This window comes from Phyllobates terribilis, unplaced genomic scaffold, assembly GCF_046119375.1.
Source record: "Phyllobates terribilis strain yellow unplaced genomic scaffold, ASM4611937v1 Scaffold_8__6_contigs__length_399053987, whole genome shotgun sequence".
NCBI classification, from domain to species: Eukaryota; Metazoa; Chordata; class Amphibia; order Anura; family Dendrobatidae; genus Phyllobates; species Phyllobates terribilis.
This window is the reverse complement of record NW_027362768.1, coordinates 107,588,471-107,601,989: the sequence shown is the minus strand read 5'-3', so window position 1 is coordinate 107,601,989 and position 13,519 is coordinate 107,588,471. Positions and strand designations below refer to the sequence as shown.

Here is a 13,519-nt window from a genome sequence, read left to right as displayed (position 1 = left end):
CGGGATCTCGATCTTGAAGCTTGGCCCATTCTTGCTGGGACAGGGGAGATCCCACTGCGGCTTCAATCCCTCCTACCACATACTGGCGGCTATCTTCTATTTGCTTTGCGAGCCGGGCAAAGTCAGGCATCTCATCTTCCTCCAACTCTTCATCCCGGTCCCCCACTGGGGGGAAGATGTCACTCTAGACAGGCTGTCAGCATTCTGATTCTCGTTCCCCGCTCTGTATTTAATTTTGTACTGGAATCTAGAGAGCCTGGCCATCCAGCGCTGTTCCATTGCCCCTAGTTTGGCATTCTCTAGGTGGGCAAGAGGATTGTTGTCCGTCATGACCAGCACCTCCGCTCCTGTCAGATAGCCGGCAAATTTCTCCGTCATAGCCCAAGTCAGAGCCAAGAGTTCCAAGCGGAAGGAGCTGTAGTTGACGGGATTCTTTTCGGTGTCACGGAGAGACCTACTGGCATAGGCTATCACGCGTTCTTTATTATCTTGAACTTGAGAGAGGAAAGCCCCTAGACCTTGAAGGCTGGCGTCGGTGTGCAACTGAAACGGTAATGTGTACTCTGCATATGCCAGAACAGGGGGTGATGTTAGAGCAGCCTTAAGTGCCTGAAAGGATTTTTCTCGGTCAGGCCCCCAACTGATGCGTCGTCCTCTGGGGCTGTTCGCGGTCCCTCGGAGAACCTCATGCAGTGGTTCAGCAAGTCGAGCAAAGTCCTTGACAAACCGACGGTAGTAGCCTGCTAGCCCCAGAAAAGCCCGGACTTCTTTGACGGTAGTTGGCTGCGGCCACTCTTGAACGGCTGCTATCTTCTCCGGAGAGGGCTGGACGCCTTCGGCCGAGATCCGGTGACCCAAGTAGTCGATTTCCTGCTGGAACAGACGGCACTTGCTGGGCTTCAACTTCAAGCCGTGTCGCCTCAAGCGCTGGAACACTTGGCCAAGCTTGTGAAGATGATCTTCAAAGGTGGCGGAGTATACCACGATGTCGTCAAGGTATATCAGCGTAAACTCAAAGTTGAAGTCCCCCAGACAGCGTTCCATTAGTCTCTGAAAGGTCCCCGGTGCGTTATTCAAGCCGAACGGCATCCGATCGAACTCATACAGGCCCATGGGAAGGATGAAGGCGGTCTTTTCCCTGTCCTTCTCACTCATTGGAACCTGCCACTATCCACTGGCCAGGTCTAGGGACGAAAAATATTTGGCCTTCTTCAGGGCTGTCAGTGACTCTTTGATCCGAGGAAGTGGATATGAGTCCCGGATAGTGCAAGCGTTCAGCCTACGCTAGTCCACGCAAAACCTTAGGGAACCATCTTTCTTTTTGACTATCACCACGGGTGCAGCCCACGGGCTCTGGCTTTCACGTACCACTCCGGCGTGTAGCATAGATTCTAACAGGCTTTTCACCTCCTGGTATTGCTGAGGTGGTATCTGCCGGTACCTCTCGCGGATAGGGGGGGTATCGCCCGTGGGTATCTCGTGCTGGATACTGGTGGTACACCCAAAGTCTGTGTCATGCTTTGTAAAGGAGTCTTGGTGTTCCCGCAGGAGTTCCTCCACTTGAGACACTTCTTCATCGTCTACTTGAGCGTTTATGGCTGAGACGGTTACCGTCCAGTCGCCTTCTGTAGACGGGTTGAATTCTAGGGGCCCAATGGGATTCACTTCCGTGGGTAGAGCATATACCCGGGCAAGTTGAGTGCCGGCTTCAAGGGCTAGGCCTACGTCTGCGGTGTTGTTTAGCCTGACAGGGACTCTCCCGTTCCTCACGACGGCTAGAGTGCGAGCAACTAGTGGGTTTAGCTTACCCCCACTTGGGGTCCTCGGCTCGATCAACACTTCAACCCCCTCAAGTTGTCGGTGGGTGTTAAGGGGTAAGGAAATGACTGTCTCTTTTTCAGCGGGCAAAGTAATCCGGGTACGGCATGGCACCGTAATGGCGGCTAGGGGTAGTTGTTCCTCTGCCATCTGTTGAAGTCCAACGGTCCGGATTACGCGCTGGAACGCCAGACGAGTCGGCTTAAGTTTGGTGACTTTCTGCCAGTATTTGGGTCCTTTTCTTGTCAACAGCATAAGATCCAGGTCTTTCAAGATGTTCATTCCAACTATCACTGGGGTCTCGGAGCCGAAACCTTCCTTGACGATGACAATCCCTCGTTTCCCTAAGCCCTGTCCGCAGGCCTTTGTGTCCATCCAAGCAACTCCGGTCACTGGAATGGGTAGATTATTAGCCGCAATAATCTTAATGGCGGTGTCTGGGTCACGAGCAGTTCTTGGTTTGAGGTAATTTTCGTAAAACTGTTCAGAGATCGTGGTCACTTGTGACCCGGTGTCCATCAGTCCCTGTACGGCAATTCCTTCCAGGACAACTTCAAGTGTCGGGCTATTCGAGGCAAGAGCACTCCGCCATCGGCTCTGTTTTTCCACACCCCTCTCCTTGGCCTTCCCTGCTGCGCGAGCCTCAGCTGCAGGGGTGTCTAGTTTAACGGCGGCCATTGTGGTGAGGCCCGGCGTGGTAGCTCTGCTTGTGGATATGGCTGGGGTTCCATTCGCTGGTCTGATAGAAATTCCCTTCGCTGGGGTGACTGAGGGTTTGTTCGTTGGTGCGACGGAGGTTGTTGCAGAGGGAAGTGTTGAGGACAACGATTTGCCCTATGGCGAGGATCACCGCATGACCAACACTGTCTCACGGGACGACTAGGCTGTCTTCGCTGGTCTCCTTATCAGTCTAATGTTAACTGTAATACCTGTTTCTGTAAGTCTGCTACCATCTGTTTCAGGTCTTCCGTGTCACTGTTTGGATTTTTAATGTCAGATATGGATCTGCACGCAGCACCTTGAATCCCCACATCCATGACGGGTCCCCTTGAACGTTCTATGGCTTCCTGTTTGACTTCAGCAAAAGTAAGAGCCGGCATCATCCGGATCAAGTCCTGTAACGTGCGGTTAAGATACTGGTCTCTCAGTCCTATTACAAATTGGTCTTTCAGTACCAGGTCACGAGAAGCCATACCAGCTAGTTGTTCCCCTTTTCCACAGGTTTGTTCAAGGAGTACCTGAAGGGCGTTCGCATATTGGGGAATATCCTCCCATTCAAGCTGCGTCCGTCTAAAGAACATGTGTCGCAGTGTTCCCTGGTATGTGGTCGGCCCATAGGTGTTCTCCAGCACCCGCACCAAATCATCCACTGTACGCTGGCCCCTGACCGTCTCCAGTCTGACTGTCGTCCATGCCTCCCCCTCTAGCATCAGTACCGCCATTTCTGCCAACGTCTTAGGGTCAATATTATACATTTCCCCCAGTATCCGGACTTGTTCCGCCCACTCTGGTACAGGGTAGTTTCGTCCGCCAAATTTCCTGACCTGATTCACAATAGACACCGGCGGGGCTTTCTGACTGTACACATGGCCTGGGTGGGAATCCTGTTGGTCACAGATCCTGCCGACTACGCCAGATGAAGTGACCGCGGGCAAGGCCGCGCATTGGTATCTATGATCTGGCCCAGCAAGATCCCCACACACAGACTCTATCTTGATAACCGTATCTTTACTCGTATACATTTTTAACACAGCAAAGAAAAACAATAAATGACAACCGTAAATATGCACAGTAATAACGTGTACTGATAAGCTGACCCTCACTGTCCCTACTCACACGTTACCAGTCCTTTACTCCAGAAGGATGTGTCCCCCGTCGCAGGCCTGTCTGTCTTTGCAGGAGGGCGTCCCAGCCGGAAAAAAAACAGGAACAGCAGAATTCGCGGAAAGAAAGGAAGGGGTACTTCGGCCTCTCTCCAGAGGTCCCGCTTACAGTCTCTCTGATCCGGATAGAAGCTCTGGTGGGTCGCCTTATGTAGTCCACACTCCAGTAGCAGGGAGTGTAACAGCTGAATCCTTCAGCAGTGCAGAAGCTGGGGAAGGCTCCGAGGATATGGTGTCAGATAGAAGAAATCACGTTGAGTCTCTCCTGCGCCACACACGAGGGCCTGCACACCGTCCTGGCTCTTTTCACAGACCACAGCAGACTCTTCGCGCGCTTTTTCCTGCTTCCCACTTTGGTCACGTGACTCTCTAGGGCGGGACACAGGAGGCTCAGTCTCTTTCATCACACCCTGCGCAGGTGCAACCTCTGGCCACAAGGTGGCAACATCATCCTGTGTAATCACTTCTGTAACAGGCTCTATATCAATCACAGAACAGCCAGAGCCGGCCAGCTCACTACACGTATATCACTGAGCATGGTCCTCAGCACAGGACCTGCCCCCATGAGCCATAACATTGTTTCTTGCTATGAAGGACACAATCCATCCATGTACCACCTATGAACACTCTGATTAATTGCATGTAATACTAATTTTCGCTCAGCTACCACAACATCTGGTGACTTTTATTTTTTTCTAGGAGCCCCCTGCAATCCCTAGAAAGGGATCATCTACTACTGGACAAACACTTCTTAACAGCTAGAGTGTCCATGATAATAATAAAAAGTATATACTTACTTCCTGAACCGCAACCACTCCTCTGAAGTTGGCGCTCTTTCTCCCCACACTCACATGACATTGTTATGTCAATCTGATCAGCTGCAGTGGTCTCGTGACATAACAATGTCTTTTGACTGTCGGAAGACAAAGCACAGGCAATAGAGGAGCAGCGCTGGTCTGGGAGGTAAGTATATGTTTGTCTGTTTTTTTTTTTAATTACAGCCACTTTAACTATTAAGAAGTGGTTGTCCAGTAGTGGACAAACCCTTTAAAACAACTTCTTGAAAAATGGGTGATAATTAAAATGAACTTTATTACAGGGGCACAAAGGGAATCTAGAATAATATAAAATAATGGGTTGGCTGTAAACAATGGAACTACCCCTGTTGAGTGACCTTTGTAAGGTGGCTGTTAGACACATAGTGGATGGGAGATAAACCTGAAATAGCTTTAGTACACTTGGGACTAAAAGGGGTTAATTGGCCATGACAGGTTGATTATGAGCAGCTGAACGGCTGCTCACCATATCTCCACCCCTGGATGTGGTTCACTGGGTAAAATGAGGCCTGTCTTGTCTCATACATGTCTGTGTGTATGGAGGTGTGCAGATCTCCTGGATTGAGTGCCTTAGCTAAAGGACTAAGAAGCTGGACTATGCCAGGTGGGCTAACCAGCACTATTGTATGGACTTGTTACTTTATGTTTTACCTTGTGCTGGACAAAGGCTGTATTTAAGTTTTCTGGTGGTTTATGAGGACTGGAATAAATCAGCCGGACTTTAAATAGAAACGGTTCCTGTGTCTACCTCTTTAAGAAGCCAAGTGAGTCGACCTTCCACATCTTGTATATATATATTTTAAAGAAAAAAACAAAAACCAATACCTGAAATATGAATGAACAGGGCCATCATAGGAATACTGTTTTCAGGGGCCCAAGCAAATAGGGGCCTTGTTTAAAAGTTAAAAAATTTCATATATAAGCTAAAAGTTAATAAGTAACAAGGAGAAAACTTTGTTCCCAACTCTGTGCTCTTCCTTTCATATAAGTGTTGTTTTCTGTGAGGCTCAAATACTTCCAGTGGTGGCCCTAGATGTGAAATTTATACCAACATTATTTTTTTATCTCTCCTATTTTCAGTGCCAATCAGCTTTCAAAAGTGCATAAACAAGTTATAAACCTTTTGCCCAATGTCTAATAATGGAGCAAAGGAAGTATTACATTACTAAAGTTTATGTTCAATTAACTATGAAAGCTCGATGACAACTATGGGAGCTGTAAGATCAATTATTTTCCAAAAAAATCACTGGATAGATATTTACCAACTTGATTTTTTAATTATTTTAGTTGGAAACACCCTTTGTACATGCCAAGAATCTGTCACTTGAAATGTAAAATAATTAGGGGCACAGAGATAAAACTAATTAAAAAAAATAAACATTCTTTATTCTAGCTTATTCCTTTAGGTTTACAATGGATCAATATACATCACAAAGATATGATTCATGCTTCAGTTTTCCATTTACAACATGATAATTAACCTTCACTAAGAAAAAAAATGTAAAGGGGCTGCTGTCATAATGGCCACGTCATGCCCAAAGTACATTATGCATCAATTACGTGAGCTGAATAAATGGATATGGAGCGGCTGACTATTTATTCCCAGTGTAAGTATTCTGATTAATGACATCTTTAATGGTATCTATAATGACATCTGGAATGTAAGAGTCTAGGTCAGCTCACCTTGTAATCATTTACAGTATACATGAGTTCAGGAAACCAAGGCATTTGGAAAAAGAAGTAGTAACCAGATTTAATCAGTTGTGAAGGGTGTCGTAGAATATATTCTGAAACAAAAATGCCCATGAATTATTTTTTTACGCCTCTACTAAAGAATTCTTTTGCGATATAGAAAATGTTAGGAAACTTGCACATAACAATTTGTCTGAATAAGATAGCACAATAGTAGAAAGTACATCTGCCACCACCTACCGCCACTTCTGAGAAATCAGGAATGCCAAGAAGAAAGTGAGATATACTGAATATCAGACAGTGAATGAGTTTGTAGAAACTGGATGCAACTACTTTAAGCTGTGTAATAGGTGTTACAACCCATCCAATATCATGGTTGTCTTAGAGATGTCCACATTTAAAACATTACCTCTAGAATTGATTTATGCTCTAGAACAGAGGTGGGCAATTAATTTTCTTGGGGGGGCCACATGAGAGACCGTGAATGTTGTGGAGGGTCGAACCAATAGGCTGAAATTAATTCTGCTCAGTATTAATATTAACATATCACTTACAAGTAATATTAATATACAATAATAATATGTCACTTAATATTGAGTACAATTAAGTATGCTGACACCTACCTATATACTGTATGAGTGCACACACAGCCCCCTATATACAGTATGAGCCCCCCCACACAGCACCCCCTATATACAGTATGAACCCCTACACATACCCCCCTCTATATCCTGCATGATCCCACACACAGCCCTATATACACTTTGAGCCACCACACAACACCCTATATACAGTATGATCCCCCTATGTACAGTATGAGACCACACACACGGGGGGGGGTTATAGCATGTACAGATTAAGATGAGACAGCTATACTCCAGTTAAGGGCTCATACTCATCTGCGTTTAAAACGGACAATAAAAAATGGGATTGCACTAATGTTAGTGAATGATTCAGTCTTTCTTTCAATTAAAGGACTTTATTCTGGTTGTGTATTTTTTACAGTCTGACTATGAGGTTAGTAATGAGGGCATCTTATAGACGCGTCACCATTACTAACTCCTGGGCTTGATGTCAGCTGCCAATATAAAGCTGACATCAACCCCAATACTATTTATTATCCCACTTGCCACCGCACCAGGACAAGTGGCAAGAGCGGAGGCTAAGCGCCAGCATTGGCACATCTTATGGATGCGCCATTTCTGGCGTGGCTGAGAACTGATGTTCTTAGTCTGTGAGTGGGCCAATATCCATGGCCCCTTCCTATCAGCCCTCAGCTGTCTGCCTAGCCTTTGCTGGTTATTAATTACAGGGGGGACCCCACGTAATTTTTTTAGGGGGGAGGGTCCCCATTTTAATAACCAGTAAAGACTAAGTATACAGCTGTGAGCTGATATTAATAGGCTGGGAATCTCCATGTTTATTACCCCCTTCCTAGGCTATAAACATCAGCCCCCAGCTGCCGGCTTTCCCTCAGCTGGTTTTTAAAAATTCGGGAGACCACACACTTTTTTTTCTTTAATTTATTGAATTATTAGCTAAATACATGTACAGTAAGCTGCACTTATATATCGCAATTACATCTATGTCTCTATTTAGCTTTCTATCTATCTATATCTGTACCTAAGATTGTTTTATTAGTTAGTAAAGTAGCTTGAAATTACACAGAGAATTCCTGTGTGTAAAAGCTGATGTTAAAAATGCATGTCATACGGATGCTAGGTGAGAAAAGTCGCATTGTACTCGCATGACACTCTCATGACACTTGCATGACACTCACCTGACTTTTCGGGACCAACATTGGACTAATTTTAGTAAGTAAGAGCCCTAATAGACATGTACCGAAGACAGCACTCACAAACACAAGTTCATAAACTAAGACCCAAAGCAAAGATTAGATTCACAGGATCATGGACAAACTAAATGTTGTGATCACAGACAATTTTTGAATGTCAAAATACAAGGTCAGGGTCTCAGGCAAGAATATATATTTGATAAGTGCAGCCCATGGAACTAATATGGGATAAATGTAACAGTAGAAGGGAAATAAAATCTAGTCATATATCCCTTTCCTATGTTTTGAAAGGAGTTGCAGAAGGCTCTCCTGCTTCCCAGTTGCATCAACACAATATGTAAGGAGAAAAGCTGAATAGCCACTGAAGTAGCTGCTAAACTGGTAACAGATGTAAAGATTAGTGTTATTGATCTGATAGTGTTACAATGGCTCCACTGGCTAAAACAGATGATGTTCTTGCTTTCAGATATCTCTTGGTCTTTAATAGTACACCCTACAACCATCGAACCAATGATCCTGTATAATGAATATATGGGTAAAGTAATTAGGTGGTAAGTATAACCTTCATGCCCCCAAAGTAAAGTGCATTGCTTACCCCAGGGGGTAGGTCAGAGGGCATAGCCATTACTACCGCTATGGGTAAGCAGTTTACTTGCAGGAACATGAAGGTTATTCTTACCACCTGATTACTTAACCCATTTATTCATTATACAGGATCATCAGTGTGATATAATTATTGTAAACACATTGCAATTTAATATATTTATTTTTTTCTGATTGAGTAATGTTATTTGTATTATCCTATTTTCATTATATGATCATGTTAATGTTACTCCCTGTTTTGACCTTAATCATGTGTCCATTATAAACCATTGTGCAGTTAAATCACTTTCTTATGAATTTTCATCTTATTTACTGTAATCTTATTGTTCTGTATCCCAATCATCACATCGCCATGATAATTGCTCAAGCTCCTTTGTTTTTTCTTGCTGACCTTTCATAATTTTAAATAGGATTTTTAACTATATTTCAATAAAAAATGTATTCATCTCTTTACGGGTGGTTCCTTTATTACTCCATGCTGTTGCTCTTTGTAGGCGTTATATTAATAGGGGAGTATTCTACACTGTTTTTTTACATATACAGTACAGACCAAAAGTTTGGACACACCTTCTCATTTAAAGATTTTTCTGTATTTTCATGACTATGAAAATTGAACATTCACACTGAAGGCATCAAAACTATGAATTAACACATGTGGAATTATATACTTAACAAAAAGTGTGAAACAACTTAAAATATGTCTTATATTCTAGGTTCTTCAAAGTAGCCACCTTTTGCTTTGATGAGTGCTTTGCACACTCTTGGCATTCTCTTGATGAGCTTCAATAGGGAGTCACTGGAAATGGTTTTCACTTCACAGGTGTGCCCTGTCAGGTTTAATAAGTGGGATTTCTTGCCTTATAAATGGGGTTGGGACCATCAATTGTGTTGTGCAGAAGTCTGGTGGAAACACAGCTGATAGTCCTACTGAATAGACTGTTAGAATTTGTATTATGGCAAGAAAAAAGCAGCTAAGTAAAGAAAAACGAGTATGCCATCTTTACTTTAAGAAATGAAGGTCAGTCAGTGCAAAAAATTGGGAAAACTTTGAAAGTGTCCCCAAGTGCAGTGCAAAAACCATCAAGCGCTACAAAGAAACTGGCTCTCATGAGGACCGCCCCAGGAAAGGAAGACCAAGAGTCACCTCTGCTTCTGAGGATAAGTTTATCCGAGTCACCAGCCTCAGAAATCACAGGTTAACAGCAGCGCAGATTAGAGACCAGGTCAATGCCACACAGAGTTCTAGCAGCAGACACATCTCTTCAGCAACTGTTAAGAGGAGACTTTGTGCAGCAGGCCTTCATAGTAAAATAGCTGCTAGGAAACCACTGCTAAAGACAGGCAACAAGCAGAAGAGACTAGTTTGGGTTAAAGAACACAAGGAATGGACATTAGACCAGTGGAAATCTGTGCTTTGGACTGATGAGTCCAAATTTGAGATCTTTGGTTCCAACCACCGTGTCTTTGTGCGATGCAGAAAAGGTGAACGGATGGACTCTACATGCCTGGTTCCCACCGTGAAGCATGGAGGAGGAGGTGTGATGGTGTGGGGGTGCTTTGCTGGTGACACTGTTGGAGATTTATTCAAAATTGAAGGCATACTGAACCAGCATGGCTATCACAGCATCTTGCAGCGGCATGCTATTCCATCCGGTTTGCGTTTAGTTGAACCATCATTTATTTTTCAACAGGACAATGACCCCAAACACACCTCCAGGCTGTGTAAGGGCTATTTGACCAAGAAGGAGAGTGATGGGGTGCTACGCCAGATGACCTGGCCTCCACAGTCATCAGACCTGAACCCAATCAAGATGGTTTGGGTGAGCTGGACCGCAGAGTGAAGGCAAAAGGGCCAACAAGTGCTAAGCATCTCTGGGAACTCCTTCAAGATTGTTGGAAGACCATTTCCGGTGACTACCTCTTGAAGCTCATCAAGAGAGTGCCAAGAGTGTGCAAAGCAGTCATCAAAACAAAAGGTGGCTACTTTGAATAACCTAGAATATTTGACATATTTTCAGTTGTTTCACACTTTTTTGTTAACTATATAATTCCACATGTGTTAATTCATAGTTTTGATGCCTTCAGTGTGAATGTACAATTTTCATAGTCATGAAAATACAGAAAAATCTTTAAATGAGAAGGTGTGTCCAAACTTTTGGTCTGTACTGTATACTGATAGGGGAACTGGTTCCCAGCCAGAAAAATATGAGTGGTGCTATGTTTATCTAGGTAATTTTATGTAATATAGGGTGGTTCCCAAATGGTTAAGTTATTGTAACCAATGCTGCTGGTTTGCCAGGACCAGATGTTTCTCAGTTCAATGAGGGAGACCACCTTTCCAAAATAAATTCTTTACTGAACGGCAACTTGATAAGAATTATATACAAGGGATAGCGAGTACAAAGTCTTATGGACGTTTCCTTTACAGTATTAAGCATTTTCCACACAGTATCCTTACTCTGTGTAGCGTCGGCGTCCCTGCCCCCTGCTAGGCAGGGACGCCGTTCCCCTCACCTCTCCGCTCCGTGCCCGGCGGCTTCCTCCCGCTCTGCTGGCAGCGCGCGCTGCTTCCCGGCCTCTGTGCTTAGGGCGCGCGCGCTCCCCCTCTCTTAATGGGGCCGCGCGCGCCGTCCTAAGGAGTCCCTGGCCAATGGCCGGAGGACCTCTCCATATATAAGGCACCTCCTCCAAAATGGAGGTGCCCGAGCAATGTTGTTGCAAAGCCTTCACTCTGCTTCAGCCCTCAGGTCCCGTTGCCAGTGACCTGCCAGTCACCTGCCTGATTCCTGCCTGTTACCTGCCAGTCATCTGCCAGATTCCTGCTTGATACCTGCCTGATATCCGCTTACCAGCTTGCAAGCCTGCGGTCCGACGGTCTGCTCTCCGACACCTGTCAGTCTGTCTATGGACCAGCCTGCCCACTCACCTGGGAGCGCTCACCTGTTACTTGCCTGCTAGCCTACCTGGAGGCTCTGCCGTCACTTGCCGTGACCACCTGCCTGTCCAGAGACTCTTGCCCGCTCACCTGGGAGCGTCCACCCGCTACCTGTCTGCTAGTCTACCTGGAGGTTCTGCCGTCACTTGCCGTGACCACCTGCCTGTCCAGAGACTCTTGCCCGCTCACCTGGGAGCGCTCACCAGCCACCAGCCCGCTGTCCTTCTACCCAGAGACTGTCCCTGTCACTTGCCGTGACTACCTGCCCTTCTACCCAGAGACTGTCCCTGTCACTTGCCGTGACTACCTGCCCCTCTACCCAGAGACTGTCCCTGTCACTTGCCGTGACTACCTGCCCGTCTTCCCTGGGAGCCACCCGCTTCCTTACAAGGACTGCCCCCTTGTATAGTTGCACAGAGGTTCCACCTCCCAGACCCGTTACAGTTTGCTCGGGCCATGGAAACCGGTGGCCCCCAGATCGCCGATCTGCACCAGGAAGTCTTACGTCAGAAAACTCAGCAGGAGGTGGTACTGTCCTATCTACGGTCCGTTAACTCTCGTCTAGGCGCATTGTGTGACTCTTCTATGTCTACCTCTGGTCCAGCCGTGCCCATTCCTGCGGTACCACAATCCAGTCCCTTCATGGTACCCGACTATGGACCACGGCTTCTGGCACCTCCACGCTTTGCCGGCGAACCTACTTTAGCTCAGGGTTTCATAAACCAGTGCACCCTGCACTTTGAGCTTTTGGCATACCAGTTCATCTCCGACCGGGCTAAGGTGGCCTTCATCATGTCCCATCTCACTGGGGAGGCACTGGCATGGCTAAATCCCCTGTGGGAGAGAGGGGATCCCCTGGTGTCCAACCTGCCGCCTTTCCTCGCTGCTTTCTGGAAAGTCTTCGATGAACCTGGACGGAAAACCTCTTCTGCCTCCTCTCTGCTACGTCTCCGCCAAGGGAGTCTCACCGTGGGCCAATATGCCATACGGTTCCGCACCCTCGCTTCTGAGCTTGCCTGGGAAAATGAGGCTCTGGTGTCCGTCTTCTGGGAGGGTCTTTCCGGTCGGATTAAGGACGAGTTAGCTGGTCGGGACATTCCTACCACTCTGGATGACCTGGTGTCACTAGCTACCCGGATTGGCATCCGGTTCCAAGAACGTGCCAAAGAGACTACCTGGGAGAAAGACTTTTCTTGCTCTGCTCCTACTTCCCTGAGACCGGCCTCTCAACCAGTCACTCCGCGGGCGCCCTCGCCTGAACCTATGCAGATCGACCAGACCAAGATGGTCAGATCTCGCCAAGAATCTCGCCGAGCCGAGGGAAGCTGTTTCTATTGTGGCAGTATGGAGCACTTCATCCGTTCCTGCCCGGAGAAGCCGGGAAACGCCAGTGTCTAGGACCGCTCGAAGAGGTCATCCTAGACAAAAGTAAGCCCTCTCCATCTCTGACTTTATCGGTCTCTATTGCTTGGGGAGAAAACCGTCACTTTGAACTCGCCCACCTGGATTCTGGAGCTGCTGGAAACCTCATCTCCCAGTCTCTGGTAGAGAGATACTGTATTCCCACCAAGTCCCTGGCTGAACCATTATCGGTCGCCTCCGTGGATGGAAGACTTCTCTCGGAGACCATCCTGCTCGTCACTGAACCCATAACCCTGCAGGTGGGAATGCTGCACTCTGAGGAAATCTCATTCCATGTGTTGTCCGGACTTTCTCACTCCCTGTTGCTAGGTCTACCTTGGCTCCAGACACACGAACCCGTATTGAACTGGCGATCCGGTGAAGTACTCCGATGGGGTCCAGACTGCCATAGGACCTGCCTGGTTCCGGTCCGCCCAGCTCGCCCTCCGCCAACTCCAGCTAATTTACCAGGTCTCCCGGCTCCTTACTGGCCCTATGCGGATGTCTTCGGTAAGAAGGAAGCAGAGACGTTGCCATCCCATAGGCCATATGACTG

General features: G+C 46.6%; 1 protein-coding gene across 1 annotated transcript in view; it reads right to left on the bottom strand.

Moving 5' to 3' along the window:
- The window catches only part of EPHX4 (epoxide hydrolase 4), a 123,151-nt gene that overhangs the window by 10,630 nt on the left and 99,002 nt on the right, over nucleotides 1–13,519 (bottom strand). The window contains exon 5 of the mRNA XM_073643187.1: nucleotides 6,221–6,324. Coding sequence (XP_073499288.1) covers nucleotides 6,221–6,324 — 104 coding nt within the window. The remainder of the gene's footprint in view (nucleotides 1–6,220; nucleotides 6,325–13,519) is intronic.